At 44.8% G+C, this 19680-nt stretch overlaps 1 protein-coding gene across 1 annotated transcript in view; it reads right to left on the bottom strand.

Moving 5' to 3' along the window:
- Positions 1-19680, bottom strand: part of CACNA2D4 (calcium voltage-gated channel auxiliary subunit alpha2delta 4) — a 182736-nt gene that overhangs the window by 106517 nt on the left and 56539 nt on the right. The window contains exons 14-17 of the mRNA XM_090041104.1: positions 14798-14875; positions 13292-13372; positions 10054-10128; positions 8489-8575 (exon numbers count right to left, since the gene is read on the bottom strand). Of these exons, the coding sequence (XP_089897230.1) occupies positions 8489-8575; positions 10054-10128; positions 13292-13372; positions 14798-14875 (321 nt within the window). The remainder of the gene's footprint in view (positions 1-8488; positions 8576-10053; positions 10129-13291; positions 13373-14797; positions 14876-19680) is intronic.

The following is a 19680-nucleotide window of genomic DNA, read 5'->3' on the forward strand; positions in this document are numbered from 1 at the left end:
GTCTTTGGCTGCCTCATAGGAGCTGGTGTCATCGGGAAGGCTTTGGCTTCCATGACCACAGCCCGCTCTTTGGCGAGAGAGGCAGCGAGCTGCTGGGAAGAGATGGCCTCCACCTCTGCCCCCCGGGGAGGAGGCTCTTCTCAGCCAGGCTGGCTGACCTGCTCCACTGTGCTTTAAACTGAGCCCGCTGGGGGTTGGGGGGACTACTGCCACTGCTGGCCTGCTGAGCAACCCTTGCAAAGCCAGCAGACCAAGGCACTTAAGGGAGCCCACCCCTGCCCCAGCCCTGGCACAATCTGTGGGCAAGGCAAGAGCCCCCAAGGGGACACTAATGCCAGGAGCCTGGGCAACAAGCAGGAGGAGCTCATCCTCCTGCTCAGTGCAAAGAATTATGATGTCATTGGGATAACGGAGACCTGGTGGGACTCCACCCATGACTGGACCACGGGTATAGAGGGCTATACCCTGTACAGGAGGGATCGTGTTGACAAAAGGGGCGGGGGTGTAGCTCTCTATGTGAAGGAAAGCTACATGTTCCTGCAAGCTGATGTTGGCGACCAGCATGGACAGCTAGAGACCCTCTGGGTAAAAATTCGTGGGGAATATGGCACAAGGGACACAATGGTGGGAGTCTACTAAAGACCTCCCACTCAAAGTCCTGAGCTTAACCAGGAGTTCGCCCGGGAACTGACTGAGGCCGCTTGCTCCAGGACCTTGGTTGTCATGGGTGACTTCAATTACCCGGACATCTCGTGGGAAGATCACTCAGCAAAATCCGAGCGGTCGCAAAGCTTTCTCTCATGAGTGGATGACCTCTACCTGACTCAAGAAGTCTATGGGCCAACAAGAGGCAAAGCGCTGCTCGACCTGGTACTGGCTACGGGGGATGACCTAATCGGCGACCTAGTGATCGGTGGGAAGCTGGGTGACAGCGACCACGAGCTGATCACCTTCACCATCCACTGTAAAGCTGGCAAGTCAGTCAGCAACACAGAAGTCCTTGACTTCAGAAAAGCTGACTTTGACAAGCTCAAGAGGCTTGTCGGTCAGGCCCTTAGGGACCATGACCCCAGGGAGATGGGAGTTCAAGAAGAGTGGTTGCTTCTCAAGGAAGCGATCCTCAATGCACAAGCTAAATCTATTGCAACATGGAGGAAAGGCAGCAAGAAGGCACACCAGCCCTCCTGGCTCTCCAGGGACCTAGCGGACCTCCTATGGCTAAAAAGGAAAGCCTACAAAGGATGGAGGATGGGATTCACCTCCAAGGAGGATTATTCTGCACTGGTCCGGTCCTGCAGGGAGCAAACCAGGAAAGCCAAGGCTGCAACTGAACTCCAGCTAGCTTCAAGCATCAAGGACAACAAAAAGTCCTTTTTTAGATATGTGGGGAGCCGGAGCAAAAGCAAGGGCAACGTTGGACCCCTGCTAAACCAGATGGGTCAACTGGCAACTGACGCCCAGGAAAAAGCCAACCTATTAAATAGGTACTTTGCATCAGTCTTTCATCAGTCCCATGGGACGCCCATGCCTGCTATGGGACAGGGAGATCCGTGTGATGGGGATCCCCTACCCTCCATAAATGCTGACCTCGTGAAGGAACACCTTGAGAAGCTGGATACCTTCAAGTCAGCCGGCCCTGACAATCTGCACCCCAGGGTACTCAAGGAGCTGGTGAGCGTCATAGCCTAGCCCCTGGCACGGATCTTTGAAAACTCCTGGCGCTCTGGTGTAGTGCCCAAAGACTGGAAGAAGGCCAATGTGGTGCCGATCTTCAAGAAAGGGAGGAGAGTGGATCCGGCTAACTACAGGCCCATTAGCCTGACTTCTATCCTGGGGAAGATCTTAGAAAAGTTTATTAAGGAGGCCATCCTTGATGGACTGGCCCAGGCTAACATCCTAAGGGATACCCAGCATGGGTTTGTTGCGGGTAGGTCTTGTTTGACCAATCTCATTTCCTTCTATGACCGGGTGACCTATCACCTGGACAAGGGAGAAGAGATTGATGTCATATATCTTGACTTCAAAAAAGCTTTTGATCTGGTATCCCATGATCACCTCTTGGCCAAACTGGCCAGTTGTGGCCTTGGCTCCACTACGATCTGCTGGCTGGGAAATTGGCTCCATGGTTGGACCCAGAGGGTTGTGATTGATGGCAGTCACTCATCGTGGTGCCCTGTGACCAGTGGGGTCCCTCAAGGCTCTGTCCTTGGACCCATACTGTTCAACATCTTCATTAATGATGTGGACATTGGAGTCAGGAGTGGACTGGCCAAGTTCGCCGATGACACCAAACTTTGGGGCAAAGCATCCACGCCAGAAGATAGGCGAGTGATCCAGGCTGACCTGGACAAGCTCAGCAAATGGGCAGACGAGAACCTCATGGTGTTTAACACCGAAAAATTCAAGGTTCTCCACCTTGGGAGGAAAAACCTGCAGCATCCTCATAGGCTTGGCAGTGCTACGTTGGATAGCACTACAGAAGAAAGAGACTTGGGGGTCATCATTGACCACAAGATGAACATGAGCCTGCAATGCGATGCTGCGGCTAGTAAAGCAACCAAAATGCTGGCTTGCATCCATAGATGCTTCTCGAGCAAATCCCGGAACGTCATTCTCCCCTTGTACTCGGCCTTGGTGAGGCCGCAGCTGGAGTACTGCGTCCAGTTTTGGGCTCCACAATTCAAAAAGGATGTGGAGAAGCTTGAGAGAGTCCAGAGGAGAGCCATGCGCATGATCAGAGGTCAGGAAAACAGATCTTACAATGATAGGCTGAGAGACATGGGACTCTTTAGCCTGGAAAAGCGCAGGCTCAGGGGTGATCTGATGGCCACCTATAAGTTTATCAGGGGTGACCACCAGGATCTGGGGGAACGTTTATTCACCAGAGCGCCCCAAGGGATGACAAGGTCGAACGGTCACAAACTCCTGCAAGACCGTTTCAGGCTGGACATAAGGAAGAATTTCTTTACTGTCCAAGCCCCCAAGGTCTGGAACAGTCTGCCATCGGAGGTGGTTCAAGCACCTACATTGAACACCTTCAAGAGTAAATTGGATGCTTATCTTGCTGGGATCCTATGATCCCAGCTGACTTCCTGCCCTTTGGGCAGGGGGCTGGACTCGATGATCTCCCAAGGTCCCTTCCAGCCCTAATATCTATGAAATCTATGAAATCATGGCAGCTTGGGTCATTCCCTTTAGTCACTGATTGTGGGACCCAGACAAGCTCACTTGTTCTTAGGGAACTCAAGTCCTTGTTGCCTTTGCTGTAGCCAGCTGCCTGCCTAGCCTGCTGTTGTCTGAACAGCTTCTGTGTCATATCTGTCCTTCTCTGCCAAGAAGCACAGCCTCAGTTCTCCAGCCATAAGGTTTTAAGCTACCGTCTACCCCCTGGGATGGTCCATTGCACACACAGGGATAATTTCCCTCTGGGACTAAATCATTTCAGTTCTGAAGCAGTGCACAGTATCCGGACATGGTATGTTGGGTGTTCCAGACCTTGTAAAAATTTGCCTTCAATTTTCTGATCATGTTTCATGCCTGAATAACCTCCAGAACTGGATTTCAGAAACTGGATTAGCACTCAAATGTCACCACATAGTTTTTGCCAAATAGTTAAAAGCAAATAGTTTTTCTGTTCTGACCACTTCCTAGGGTTGGGCTGGGTTTTTACAAAGCATAATATTCTTGGCACTTTTCCATGTATACCCTCAACCAAGCATTCGTGTCTGACCAGTGGATATGTTTTCTGGTTCCTCTCAGCCCTACTCTGTCTTCATAAAGTATTATATGGATGTGGGCATATGAACAGTTTACCATGGAGCTGGAGAGGGTGGGGCTTTACTGTGTGCATCAGCGGTTTTGCTGTAATTGTTCAGGTGCACACTCATACCCTGGATAAGTGGGAGCTAAACCACAGTAGATTAGCCCTCAAAATGAAAGAGGGATAAATTACTGCAAGGTTGCTTCTACTTTCGTCAGCATAAGAGTATGTACAGGCGCATTAACCGAACAGCAACCAATGTATGGTAAAATCCCAGCTCTCTGTCTCATGGTCCATGGTTTGTACGTCCCTCTCTCCATGATGTCACATATTTGCTGGGATTCCTGCTTAGTCAGTACCCTTTGTATAAACTGTTTGTACGCACACCTCATTCTTCACCTGGCAATAGAAGCTGACCTTCTACGAGCCCTGCTTCTTGTCAACTGGCCAACTCTGAAGTACTGAAGCCTCATCTTGCTTAGTACTTTTGTTGGACTGTTTGGAGCCTCCCAGTGATGGACAAGTATTTTGGCATGTGGATTATCTCCATCTCCTCCTGCACTATATTCAAGAAGGCATGTATAGCAGTCAGGAGCTTCCTGGGCAGTGCTTTTTCCTCACCTCATTGTGCTGGAATCTCAGTAACATGTGTTGCAGGCACTTGGGTGTATTCAGCAGTAGCTTTTTCATGATGACTTTCCAGTGGCTTGTGATCAGACTACCTGTCCCTCTTGTGTCCAAGGCTGAACTGATCATATAATTCCATTCCAAAGAGCAAAGCCAGTAGCGCCTTTTCTGTTTGAGTACATCTGCTGCCTGTCTGGAGTTGCAGGTTTTGAATTAGTGTTGCTCTAGGTCTCTTCTTGTGGCATTGCACTGCAGTTCTGTCTGCTTTGCAGGATTTCAGTACTTTGGGATTGCTGCCTTGCTCAGGATTTTCTTTACTTTTTCAAATGTCTGCCCTTGAGTCTCTGAACCTACCTACACTACACCACAGGTTGAACACTGTCTCCAGGGTTCACAGGTGTGCATAGAAGCCCTACTTCTGGACTCCCTTTACATCTACCATCTGGGAAGCTCTTTAATGGCTCTCAAGGCCCAGCTAAAGTTCCTCAAGAAGACCATAAGCATCAGATACAGAGAACTCAGTTCCCCTCATTTTCAGGATTCAGGATAACATTCCACTCCTGGCATCTGTTTAGAAATGGTCAAAACTTGGTGCCCTGCATTTCCTAATCACTTGCCAACTTCTCCTACAAATAATAAGAATTTCAGTAGCTACAGTCTTGAAGCATCAGGATCCCTCTAAGGCCTTGTCCACTTTATACCAGAATAATTTCGGGTTCCAGCTGAAGTCCACTGGCATTTGTTCCAGCAGTGCCTGTCCAAGAGGTGAAGCAAAGGTTGCCAGGTGTCTGCACGCCTCCTCTAGCTCAATATGACAGAACTGTCTTTACATCACAAACAAGGGACACTTTTTGCAGTGGGTAGATCAGGCTGGAAATAGACAGCAACTTATTTTCAATGCCTCTTTAAGTGTGTTGGCTCCATGCAGATCCTCTGCTTACTTAAGGGTTTTCAAGTCAGTACAAGACAGCTGACCTGCCCTGTGTTCATTTCAGCAGCTGAAATGATACCTCCTGTTTGTAGGCTTGTCAGTTCCTTCTTCAGTGGCTCTTGTTGGACTGACAATATTTTGCTTTTTACTAGTCTCTTGGGCTGCATGAGTGGGTGTCCATTTAACTTCAGCTTGCTATTGACTTGCATGTCTTCTTGAAATACGTCTTTGGAATATTACAAGAGAGGCATGCCTCTTCTCTGACCTCTCTCACGTTAAGGGCATTTCCTGGGGGCTCCTGCACCACTGAGAGCCCCAGCAGGCCACCCACTCCTGGCAGTGTGCAGTTTTAGGTCATATCCAGCAGCAAAATGCCCTGTTTATATGGGCAACCCTGAATCTAAAATGGCTGCCCTAATCAGGCACCTGCCGGCTGCTGTCTTTTGGCCCTTAAAGTGGCAGGCACAAACAGTGCCCTGCCACAAGGGGTCACAACTCCTTGCTACCTGGTTAGTTGTGCAAGGGGAGGAACGTCCAGCGGCAAAGGTCAGGGATCAGGGACGGGGCTTTCGGTGGCAAGGGTCAGAAGGCGGGACTTCCAGTACCAAGATGGCAACCAGGGAGTGGGGCTACCCATGTGGCCCTCGACAGCTCACCAAAACTCATCAAGTGGCCCTCTGCCCAAAATAATTGCTTGCCCCTGCCTTATAGAATAGCTGCAAAAACAGACAGTTAGAAGGCTGGTAGCCTTCTCTGGTAGATTTGCACTGAGGCCCAAGCCCAAATCTTTAGATGGGAAAGTAGCATTTTTCAAAGTCCCCAAAGCAGGTGAGACTCTCCCCTCCCATCCCCTCCATGCTCAGAGGTTCTCCCCACACTTCCCCTCCCTTTGCACCCTCCCCCCAACTCCTGTTGCTGCTGCTTTCCATGCTGTCTTGAGCTCAGGGGAAGCTTCAGAGCTGCTCCTTCCCCCTCCAGTCAGGTTCTGCAGGGGCTGGACTCAGTTGCAACAGAGTAGCAGTAGCAGAAGCAGCAATGGGCAAAGGGTTTCCCCTCACTGTGCCTGCTCCCGGGGAGACCAGGTAAGGTTGGAGAACCCACCCATCATCACTGCTTGAGCCCAGTCCATATGCAGCCCAGTTGGAGGAGGCAAAAATTGCTCAGGAGCTTTTCCTGCCCCCAGGAACAGTGGGGAAAGCAGCAAGGGCAGGGGAGGGAGGGAGGGAAAGGGTGAGGAGGCAATGTGTCTTTGACCAGGGAGGGGAAGAGGGGTAGGATTCTTACCTGGTTTTCAGGATTTTAAAAAGTTCCCAAAGGCTCTCTCTTCCCAGACTGCCTGCACCAGTGGGGCCAGTGCGTGAGGGGCAGAGGCTCTAAGTGAGAGGGGCAGCTACCTCTGCAGCCAGGGTGGCTGCTCCCACACCCCTGCTTGCTAGATCTACCCCTGCAGACAGCTACACTCTGCCTGGGATTCTCTTCCACCTGGGAAAATAAGAGCTACTTAAGGGCTGTAAGGTGGAGATAGATTTGGGCTTGAGTCACACTGAGTCATCTTTCTCTTACTGCAGGTCTCTTGTTTTTAGAAACTGTATGTCCTGTTACATTTTACTTTGTTGGACATCTGCAGTGCTGGGACAAAGAGTAGCTCTACCCCCCTTGCAGAGTTGCCTGTAGGCTGAGCATTTTTCTTTCAGCCTTTTATACAACTTACCACTGGGCCATGAAGTCTGCCTGCTCAGGCAGTCCGTCTCAGTTCTACTTCTGGGACTCTTTTCTACCGAGTCCATGTATTTGTTCTACACCAGTGGCTCTTATTGTGTTGATCCCCTTCCTGGACAATTTGGTTACCATTGCCATTTGGCTGCATTTCTCAAGTGTTAAATCTGTTTTCCTCAACCATGTCTTCTGTTAGCTGGAATTACTTGTCCCATGAGTAAGCCTGTCTCTTTAATGTCTCTATAGTTACAAAAGGATGCCTGTGTTTTCAGCTCCATAATGTGAAGTACTAATTCTCTATTTTGCTCTTTGTTTTGGGTAAAATTATTCTACTGTCTCATGCTGTTTGGGGTCACAGGACTCAAACACTCTTCAACTGGCCATTATTTCTGGCTCACTTGCTCTTTATTTCCCTCAAGAAGACAGTAAAAAAAGCTTTCCATTCATGCTTTTATTTTTATCCCTCAGGGTCAGCCATTGCTTCCACTGTTTCCAGGCTTGTGCAAGGTTGTTTTTAATCTGGCAATCCAGCATCCTAGGAGTTCTGTCTTCTCTGTGCTGTCTTTTTACTCCATTTCTGGTATGGTGACTATGGATGCATATGGCTGTACTAAGTCAACTTAAAATAAGATGACTTAAATAAATCGACTTAATTAAGTTGACTTAAGCAACGTTGGAATGTACACATGTCTAGTGGTGGGGGCACTTTAACTAAAGTTTGTTAAATGAGCTTTAGTTAAAGCACCCCTGCCACCATTTTGAAGTGTGGGATGCTGAATACGTGATGCGGCACCCACCTTCACCCTGGAGTATGTGTAAATACCTCCCTTGTGATCTAACTTGACTTAACTAATCCAACTCAAGACGATACATCGCGGAGCTGTGTTATCTTGTGCTGCATTTAAGTCGACTCTGCTCCACAGATGTGTGTATGCACTGACTTAAAAAGTTAAGTCAGCTTAACTGTCAGAAAGTTAATACGTGTGTATACTTTCCTGGCTGTGTGATTGCTGCCACTGTGTTCCAGGTACTGCATGCTGGACAAGAACATGAGAGGACTCCATGTTTCTAAAATTAGACTATTAAAGAGAGATATTCAAAGAATTGCCGCAGCTGCAGTGAGCACTCCAGCCGTGTGCACACAGACCAGCTTCCTGGGGTTCACCGAGCTCTTCCTTCCTGCAACATGTGCACCTGCCTCCACATTCCCTGCTGCGACCTATGCCAGGCAGGATAACATGAAATAAGCAAAATCTTCAGACTAGAAAGAAGGAGACAAGCATTTTGGAACCAAGTGAGAAAAATTTGTGTAGAATCAGCCTTTCCTAGTAATGACCAGCCAATGACAGAAGAAAACAGGAGCTCCTGCAACCTGCTACAGAAATTCCCCCTTTCACCTCAGTACCTAGGAGGAAAGAGCCATGAACGGGCTCAAATCCATTTCACATACTTACTATTTCATCTTGGTCTTCCCACTCCACTTCAGAGAGATCCACACTATTGTAGTTTGGTTTAGGCTTCAACTTCTTCCCCTCTTTATACTGTGGTTTATAAAAAAGACACAGCAAATGGTGAGCTAACTTTTCAGGACAACCTTATAGCAAGTCAGCCAGTCAATATTTATCTAATGTGGCGGTCTCACTTAATGTTGACTGACTGACAAGAGGGATTCATCTTACCCCAGTGACACTGTATTTCTTACATGTGACCAAGGCCTAAAGATGTAAGGATTTCTTGTCAGGACACGTCACTGCAAGATTAAAAAAGCCTAGCAGGAGACTAGATGGGGTTGCTGATAAATGATATAGGCTGGTTTAGGAGGATGTTCTCTCAGATCAGTGCATGCAGAGAGAGCAGTACAGCTCCCTTGACAAAGGAAAACAGATGTTGGCCACAACTGAAGAATAAACCCATTATAAAAACAATATTGGATCTGTTCTGGTGAAATTTAGGTGTTGTTTTCACTGATAAAAAAGGCATGCATTTACCTCTGGGATAAGCTAACACATTAGCTATTCCATTGTGAAGAAACATGGGAGGCAAGGCCCTGTAATTTACTGTGAAATAAATTAGGAGAGGTCAGCCACAAGTTGGGAGGCAGAGTGCTGACCTTGGTGGAGACTCCACCAGTGCCTTGTCTCTACTCAGAATTGTAAAGTGACGTAACTATGGTATGCTTGCAAAACTCCTGCCTTTATGTCAGTGAAGATAAAGTCTCTGTGTAGCACTCACACTTGCGCACACAAACTTGTGTAGCACTCGCACTTGCACACTCATGCACACATAGAAACACTACTCCCATTGCTGTTCACAGACAGACACTCTGGATGGAATTCATCCCTGTGTGCACAGGGACCAGCAAAGGGATGGAAGAGGTTTAGTTTGTGCCTACCCGTCAACCTGAAGCTTCAGGGCTAGCACAGATCCTAAACTGCGCCTGACTGGCCAAGACCACTATGGGGTTTGAGGCAACTGAGGAACAGATGTGAAGTGCAGGACAGCTCTGGCAATATAGTCTTATACCTGAAAAATACTGCCTCTTGTTTCTAAGACACACTAGGATACTCACTCTACCAATTATATTGGTAAGGCCCCAGATCTACTGCTAAAAGGCAGCCATTATTTGGGTGCTCTACCTTCTCAGTCTCTAAGTGAGACCGTCTTAGCATGTGTCACTTTTTGGGATATCAGCAAACTAGTATCCATCTCCGAAGTCACACATGGACTCTGATATAAAGGAACACACAAATACAGAATATGTATGTGTATGTATACCTACACATATATGCACATGCATGTGTGCACGTGCACGCACACACACACACGACAGAAACACACAAGCACTTAGAGCATACTACCATTTACATGTCCATTAGAAGAGTTGCTCTGACTCTCTGCTGATACATTTGAGTAATTCACACAAACAAGCCTGGTGGCAAGAAAGTCTGTACACAGCAGGAAGTCCCTGCAGTGACCCAGGAGCCTGAACAAAGATACCCAAATTTCCTAAGTCACATACCAAAGGCCGAAGGTCTGGGTGTGAGAGGATGTAGCCATTGTTAGTGTTCATAAAGGCATATCCATGGACACCCAGCTGTTAGGAAAAAAAGTATTAGAAGAATTAGCCTTATTCCTTCTCCGGGCACTACTCCCTAACATGGCACAATTTTGTTCATTGTCCATCAACATTCGAAAGTCTTTCTTTAATGAGTCCAGCCATCAAGAAAAGGCCCCAATATCCAGCTACTGCGTATCAGGTTATAAGCTGCCCTCTGTGTAGTGAGAGAAATTTGACTGGGCACTTGTGTACAAAAACAGATAGACAGACCCCTATCAGGTAGCTGAGCTTTGTATGCATTTACAGTGAATGTTCATGAGAAGTAAGGCTTATCCCTAAAAAGCAGCTGACAATTACCATTTCAGAGGATAGAAATAATTTTGTAAAGGTATATGCACATTTAGAATGTGAAATACTGCAAATACTACAATGGTACAATCATACATACTGGAGAAGCTCTCAAAATATTTCATGGTGATTACAGTAGATACACAACCATTCATGCAAAACTGAGCATAGATTTCATAGCTCACCCCTCTAGAAACTAAACTTTCTGCATCATGTCTCAGTCCTGGAAAAGCCAAACTCAGCAGAGGTCAGTCCTGCATTTTCAGGTTTGAATACTGTTTAAGAAGTAACATAGTCTAACAAGAACAGGCAGTGAATGACCTGGTCTGCAGGGGAATTCTGAAAAAGCAACTATTTGATTAGGTCCATTCAGTACATTTTCCAACCAAACCTTGAGTTTCTAAACAAACAAGGATTATCTGTAAGGCAAGAATGTGTAAGACTTCCATTTCTAAAAACAAAAAATGACAGAAAATTCACAAAGAGAGAATTCACAAATTCTTAGAGAGATTCAAGCACTGAGGCATAACTGAAATTAAGTAAAAATCTCCTCTAATCTAGGAAGCAAAATGCATGCTATTCAGCCTTTAGCTAGTGTTCACTTATGGAGCTGTTCATCGCCTTTATTCATTCCAAAAATGACACTGGTCCTACTTTGCCTGGAACAACTTCCTACACAATCTCTAGCAAACACCATGCAACTTATTCTCTCAGCATGGTAGTACATGAAGACCTATGTCCATTGATTTTAAAAGGTTTTCTATCACAGTATAAAAACATACCCTTTGTCTCATTAAATTGAGATTTCCAAGCATAAAGAAAGCCCCAACATATTTAAGCACTCAAGAGCTGCAGTCATAGGATCATAGGAAAGTAAGGTTGTGAGGGAACTCACAAGGTCATCTAGTCAAGCCAGGGTCATCCTTGACTAAACCATCCCACCAAGTATCTGTTTAACCCATTCTTCAAAACGTCCAAGGATGGAGATTCCACAATTTCTCTGCGTAACCTGTTCCAATACTTGACCACCCTCATAGTCAGAAAGTTCTTTCTAATCTCCAACCTAAAATTTCCCCTGCTTTAAATTTCCCCCTGGTACTATGACCAAGTTCCCCCTTTTATAGAATTCCTTTTTGAGTTTCATCTCAATGAAGAGATTGGCCATGTTGATCTCCTGTTGCATGTCCCATTCTTCTGTCACATCAAGATAGCTTGCTCTTGTGTCCTTAAGGGGGCCTCCTTAAAGTACAGCCAGTTCTTACAAGATTTACAAGTGATCCTTGCTGCCATCATGATTGATGGCTAGAAAATTATATTTAGAGGTTTGCTTTTGGGAATTGGCTTGTAGATAAAGTAGATATGCATTAGAACAATAGTCCAGGGGAATGGCAAGGGTTACTTAGTTTCTAAAAGCCTGTTTGTGACAAAGTTTCCTTCAAGGACCACTCTGTCTGAAGCCAGCAGACACACAGGCTGGGAAATTGAAAACACATACCACATTGTTCCATAACATGAGATAAGATGGCATTAGGTCACAGTGCCCCACTGTAGAGCCCCTGGGATTTCTGGTTTTGGTGGATGGACCAAAGTAGGAGGCTGGCAAATGACCAGATTAGGATGTGTGCATGTGCTGAGTTTGGGAAGCAAAGGACTATGATGACAGGACAGAACGTGGACAGTATGATGACCACAGGGAAACCAATCAGTGATGCTTGGAGATGAAGAGTCATCATAGGAGAAAGGATACAAAAACAGGGATTTCAGAGCAGCAAAGGGGGTCCCTGAGAAAGGCCACCATGGACAGAGGGCACAGCACCAGCCCATCTCACCCACCCCACTGGAGTGGTTAGGTCTCGGCCTTTGACCTCCAGGCTACAGACATCTGATATTCAAGAGAGAACCACAGGGTGAAGCTTGCATACTAGCTAGATGAACCTTCTCTCCATGACAGTCCTAGGACTGGTAGATATAGAACTGTGGGGAGGGGGGTTATTTTGTTTGCCTTGCCTGCATTATTCTTATCTGCTATTTATGTGTATCAATAAATTTGCCTGTTATTAAATGGAGAAGTCATGGTTGGTCAAAGGGTTTGGGTCTGCCTGGAACATGGAACCTGGGTCCTAAATTCAGTGCCAACAATGATCTGATAGCATTTCCCTATAAAATTTTACTACCATTCTTTTTTTCTTTCAAATGAGATTCACTGCCTTCTTGCTTCCAAAAGATTTACAAGTGAATGCAGAGCTGATGAAAAGTACACTTAACAGCCCTAGAGAATTAATTTCTCTGTTGACATAAAGGATACAACATAGTGACTGACAGTGCAAGCCTCCTCCACATGGCCCTGACAACAAATCTCAACCCATACCTTAAAGAAGTACCTGTAAGCACAGTAGAATACTTTGGTCTTCACTGTCCATTTCATACTTGGCATATCTACTGGCAACATCAATGGTGATACCAGCTGATTTGGTGGATTTTGTCTACTGGAAACTGGCAGGAAGCTATCCACTATTTTCAGATAGACCTCCAAAGGGTCATGTAATGGTGATAACCTGAGTCATCATCATCACAGAAAGAGATTTAAGTTAGTGACCAAGGGGCAAAAATACTCCATTGTTCAATTACTAGTCCCCTGACTCATTAAGTCTCTGTATTTCTAGGGCAGGCCACAGCCTTGTCATGGAAAATGATCACTGTGTACAAATCAGGTTTCTTGTTTTGTGTGTGTGTGACTACATACGCATCTCTATACAGTAAATGATTTATCATTGGATCATATACACAAGAGCAGTGATTGGTCATTTAGCTGCAAGTGATGGCAAATGCTTTATATGGGCTTGAGTCTTACCTTGTATCGTGGGGCCAGTTTCAGTAGCTCCCTCAATGGAACATCAGAGCCTACTACTCCCAGGAGAATACCATGAGATCTCTTCGAAATAAAGGAGAAATTGTTTTCAGAAGCAACACTCCACAAACTCTTAGACAGCTGTCAACTGCATTACTCTGTCAGGGTATAGCCAGGGCTTGAGTCAGCTATTTTTGTTAAGAACTGTGCGACTGACAGATCTAAAAAAACAGTCACCAGTGAGGAATTCCCATAGAACAGGATTAATGCTAATGGAGTTCTAAAGGAGTAGGTACCGGGTCCAACACTATTCAACAAGTACATCTATGACTTTCAAATAAACATAAAATGGTTGCTGACAAAATTTGCAGTTGGCGTGTAGATGGACAGAGAAGTAAATAATGGAGAGAGTTGAACAATCATGTAGGATTATCTTGGCCCTTTACTAAACTGGGTTCATTCAAACAAACCACATCTGAGTACAGCTGAATTCAAACAAATACATGTAGGAACAAGGAATGCAATCCACACCTACAGAATGAGGGACTCTAAAGAAGGTTTAAGGGTGACCTTAAAATAAATAATAAAAAATAATAAAAAATCCAGGCATGAATAAATCAACATGAGCTCTTATCTTACTCCGGTACTAGTGCAAAAAGAGTGAACGCAGTCCTTGGGCCTATAAATAAAGCAAGAGTGAGACGGTTTTGTCCTCTGTGTACAGCCTTGATGTAACTGGCACCAGAATCCTTCATACAGTTCTGGTATCTCTGTTTTTTGTTTCTTTGTTGTTGGTTTTTTTGTTTGTTTGTTTTTTATAGATGTTGGAAAGAAAGTTGAACAAAGCCACAGAAGCAGTTTCAGGCCTGGAGAAAGTGCCTTACAGTGACAGACGTAAGAGTTCAGTCTGTCTAGCTATCTCAAAGAAGACTGAGAGGTGACTTAATTACAGTGTATAAGTAGTTTCATAAGGAGAAATTACCAGCTACTCCAGGGCTCTTTAATCTTGTGATGAAAAGTAGAACAGCCACCTAGGGCTGGAAGTTGAAGCAAGACAAAAAGCAAAGAAGCCACAGTTTTTCTTCAAGCTGTAAAGGCGCTTTATGTTTAACTACTAAGGGAATTTGTGTGTTCTGCAGCTCTTGATGCCCTTCTAGAAGCTATACTGGGTTCAACAACTTATATTTGGGTAAAGTGGGCGAAGGAAAGTCTGCGAAATACAGGTCAGATTAGAATGGTTTCTCCTGGCCATAAAGTCTATAAATCTGGTGCTTGCTTAGGTACGAGGACAGTGGAGCTAAGAGGAGAAATGTCTTATTTAAGTGATATTTGAAAGAAGAAATAGAGACAAGGGCTGAGAAATCTGTTCAAGGCTGAGTACATGGCCACAAAAGCCCTTCTTGCCACTGTTTTGATTAGGCAGTGGTTTAAAAAAAATTACCAAAAAGCATTATATCCTTTTAGCTGCACTGGCTTCAAGGAGAATCAAGGGACTGAAAATCCACTTACCGTTTCATTCTTTTTGCTGAAGACTGGCATGGCCACTGTTGTCATGAGCAACAGACTTTGAGCCTGAGATGCAAAGAGCTGCCACGGGAAAAAAAATTGGTGTGTTAGTGAGTGGAACAGTACAGCTGGCTCAAGGTCAGAAGCAACCGAGTTTCTAGGAACCCTCAAATGCTGAATACGATTATACAGCAAAAAACCCTCTATATCCAAAAAAGGATCTTGGAAAGAATGCTTGCTGGTACACAGTGATACTGCTGGGATGAAAGCCAAGGAAATTTGTCAAAGAAAGAGGCATTAAAAGGTCTAATTTAATGTTAATGAAGAGAAGAAATCTTCAGAAATGAGAATGCTTTATGTTTATCCACACCAAGGGTATATAAGCATACACAGAAACATACTTAAATACCAAAGCACACATGCTAGAGTTATGAGAAACACAGATGTGTGTATACTCATGGATGCACAAACAAACAGCTTGCATAAATATAACCCAATGACACATACAGGAATGAGAAACATCAAAGGCACATGTTCAAAGGGGGCAAATAACAAAGAGTATATAAAACACACCTATCATGTACATAAAGACTGCATAAGAAACTAGAAAGACAGGAGCAAAAACACGAACATGCAAAAACATTCTTAGCTACACCCAAAAGCTTGCACACAGGACACAGCATAAAAACACATGCAGTATGCTGGCAAAGAGCTGTCAATACTTTGTGAGGTATGCATTCTAGAAAAGCACAAAATGCAGAATGAATGGTAGCATAACTGAAGGGGCGGGGTGGTGGGGGTGGACTGAGAATCAAGGTAGCAGCCCCAGAGACTGCTTCTGTTCGGGTTAGGGGGTACAAAAATAGCCACTGCTACAGTAGAGGTGGAGTGATCAGACCGCTGCAGTCAGCATAGTGGCAGCCTGCACTGCCCTGGGAGTTTGTGACTGTCCTGGGGAGAGCTGTCCTGCTGTGCCTCTGATGATAAACACATGCAACACACAAGATAGATGCACAAGAGCCTCACAGACATACCCAACTCTAAAAGGAGACTCTCCTTTCTTAATACATGAAGTGGCTCCTTTGCATTTTCCATGTGGACAGGTAAGCAGCTCACCTTTAGCTGCATCACAAATTCTTGCTGTGCATGCTAGGATATATAAAGGAGCCAGCCAATCTAGATGGTAATGTGAGGAAAAGTCAAGCCTGCATTACTGAGCTGGACGTCCTGCTACCATACCAGTTTCTGTGTGGATATCCCCCATTCATAGCAGTATCAGGACAGACACAGAAAAAGGGCACTTTGTGGCCAGACAGTGTACACATATAAAAATACAACCAATGAACTAAGCTAAGGTACAGCACAGATCTCTCATACCTATTCTTAAGCCACAACACAGCTCCCAGTACATCCAGTCTTATCCATTTCTCTTGACAGGTATCCTATAATGCTTCCTCAATGTTGGAAACTCCTCCTATCCCTGGATGTACAGTTCAGCAGGGACAACACCAATTAGAACAGAAAACACACTGATGGGCACAAGGGGTATGGCACACTCACAGAACATGAGATAAATGATTACCTCCTCAGTTTGTGGCAGCTGGCAAGAGACATGGATGGATAAATGAATAAATACATGAACGAATAAAAAGCATGAGAGGAAGCAAGATAGGAAGTGAAATGCAAGCCAGAACAGAGAGGTGGACAAGAACATCAGTGGGCAAAACACCCTCTCTGGGTGATTATGATGGCTTCTCCTGACAATGTGTTTGTCAGGAGAAGCAAATTGTGGATCATCTCCTAAGATGCCCTATAGCACCACAATGAACCCCACAAGATCTGGCAACATCAACATCAGAAGCAATGGCCTATGCAAAATATTGGGAATAGACCATATAGAAAGGTTGGACTGGAAACATGATGATGATGAAGACACTCTCTGGACTTTTGACACCACATACAAGAATCAGGTATCATAAAACTTGCTGTGTGGCAAGGTAGTACTATTGTTGGTTTTTCTCAGTGTTCTCCGTTACTGTCTCCTTAATGACTCGTGTACATAGTATGCTCAGCCGAATGTACTTATTGTTCTGCCTTCAGAGAACAGGTGAATTACTTTGGACATGGCAAAGTTCCAAAAAAAATACCTTGGCAGAGGTACAGTTCCACCAGGGCACAGAACTAAGGACCAGCCTTTCCAGGGCTTAATCAGCTGTCTCCCAAGCATGCATCAATGCAAAGACTATGTGCTTCAACACTTTTAGAAGCGTCTTGTTGAGTTTAACAACAGTATGATGCCCTAACTATAGAATTTGTCAGCTAGCTGACAGACTTCCAGATAACTCTGTTATACCCCTCAGGCTGGCCCTAGACATTCAATGCAACGGAGATCTTTCTATTTTAAATTCTGTAGGCTTCTGGGGTAAACTCTGTAAAATCCTACTAGTTTCATCCCTACTGAATGACTACTTCTTTTGTTACTAACTTAACTCCACATATGCATTATACATTTCAAACAACTGGTTTCTATTGGGACCCAACCCATTGCAGGATACCTACCTACTCCATAATAAGCATCATACTATTAAATAGGTCCTATAAGAAAAATCTGTGTTCTGAAAAGTTGTCATTAAGCTCTTTTGGTAGGAAAAATGCCAAATACACTCTAAAGTAGTGGAGGAGCTGATCAACAGGGCATAATTATTGTTTAATTATTTCAGAACTGGTGATTTCTTTATTACGTTCTTTCACCTGGATATTCCATATTGTGATTACTATATTTTCTTGCATACAACATGCCCCAGAATAAGATATGCACCTTACTTCTGAAAGGCAGAATGAAGAAAAATAAATATTTTCTTGTCATAAGTAACTGAGTAGCAACAACTAGGGCGCCAAGCCTGCTCTTTGTTCTGCTCCTTGTTGAATATGTACAGACTTCAATTGTACTTTTGTCTGGTAAGCTGCAGAATCATCTCTTGCTGTATTTATTGCATGTAATGCACACCCTAATTTCCAGAAGCTGATTTTTAGAAAAAAATGTGTGTACTATATGCTAGAAAATATTTTATGTACCTTCTTTTCCCATTGTCTTGAGAGGGGAATAAAACCAGCATTGCTACAGTGAACACAGGTTAGTGGACTAAGGGGCTAAACACGGTATCATCCTCCTTCCCTTTATAAAACAACCCTGCTCTACTCAGCTCTGACCCTGTGGATCATACTCCTAGTCATAGCGTGAACCCTCTCAAAATCTTTCCCACCTTCCTACACTTTCTTTATGAGGTCTTCCAGGTACCAAAGGTACTCCAAGATCAGGGACCCTATAACATCCAGCCTGCTTCCTATGGTACTGGAAGTCTGGCAAACCTGGAGATCCAAATAACCAGAGATTTAGTTCCCATGATTTAGGCTGCTGGATCTGTCCAAGGTGCCTAGAAACCCTGCCTACAACCTCTCTGGGGAGTATGGCTCCCAAGTATGACCTGCCCATCTGGTCCTATTTGCATGTGCCAGCCCCAGCAACATGGCAGTGAAGTTGCTTTAGGGGTGTCTCTCATGGATTTTGTTGGAGCTTGGACTCTCAGGTAGGATTTTTTTCAAAAATTTCTAAAACTGAAGATTGCAATATCCCCTGCTCCCTGAATTTCTTTTATGAAAAAGGAACAGCATTGTTTTAAAGCTTCAGATTTTTCTGGAAATGGGTAATTTCAACTTTTGATCAGCTCTAGGTCACTACTATGCCATAGACTGTCAGGTGGAATATGTTTATAGGTTAGAGGAATACCAAACCCAGAGGAAGATGCTGAGATCACCAGAGGCACAGTTAAGATGCCTTTCCTTCCAGAAACAGAAAATGGACTGAGGCAATTAATGGATTTATTTCAGGAAGGGCAATAGAAGGGTCCTTACATAATATCCCACCCCTCTTTCCTGCTCTACACTTTATCTTGCTTTCACAGGCACTGTGCTATGGTGCTTTTATGTTCAGAATATCTCCAGTTTTCTCCCACCATAGGCCAGAGACAAAAGGAGAAGCTAGATAAAAAAGCAGTAAATCAACAAAGAGCCATGTGGCCTACAACTGCACTGTGACAAAGTCACTGGAAATCACAGAATCTATGCACAGTCTGGGCACATCTCACACATTGGCCCTCCAAGTCCCTGCAAGGTATTCCTTTATCCCAAAGGTTGAGCCTATTGTGACTGTAATCATCCTATATTTTGCCAACCCAGAGAACAAAGGAATAAGACAAACACCTAGAACAAGATGTCTCCTGGTTTGTGATGGAGAGCAGGTTGCTGACCACAAGGCTGGAGGAAGAGAGTCTCAATGACCTATATCCTGAGCTACAATTAATCTCTTTCTTGTGAATAATTTTTTATGAAGTATTCTCTCTGCATGGTAATACTACTTAAATCATATTACACTTGTGTAATTAACTTCAGGCTCTTGGATCACTGCATAAGTTCAAGAGAACTCAAAGCTGCACAGAAGATTCGGCTTCAGGATCAAGGGGAAAGAAACACTGTCTAAATGGTGCATAATATCTTCTTTACAGACTTGCAGGTCTAGAGCAGTGGTTCTCAACCTTTTTCACACTGGGACTCATTAGCTTTATTATCAGCTTGCCGTGACCCATACCTTTCCAGTCCCTGACCCACAGAGTCTCTCTCTCTGTCCCTCCCTTGCCTCTTTATGCTCCTGTTCTATCTGGCCCCCTACCTCCTTCTCTACCTTCCTCTCCTCCTCTCGTGCTCTTTACACTGCTCTGCTGTAGTTCTCACCATGCCCCCCGCATTGTCTGCCAGCTCCATGAAGCCTTGCAGCATTTCCCGCAGACCTCCCCAAGGCTTTTTAAAATCTTCTTGTGACCCACATTTGG

This window comes from Crocodylus siamensis, chromosome 4 (assembly GCF_052110815.1).
Source record: "Crocodylus siamensis isolate JL-2025a chromosome 4, ASM5211081v1, whole genome shotgun sequence".
Lineage (NCBI taxonomy): Eukaryota > Metazoa > Chordata > Crocodylia > Crocodylidae > Crocodylus > Crocodylus siamensis.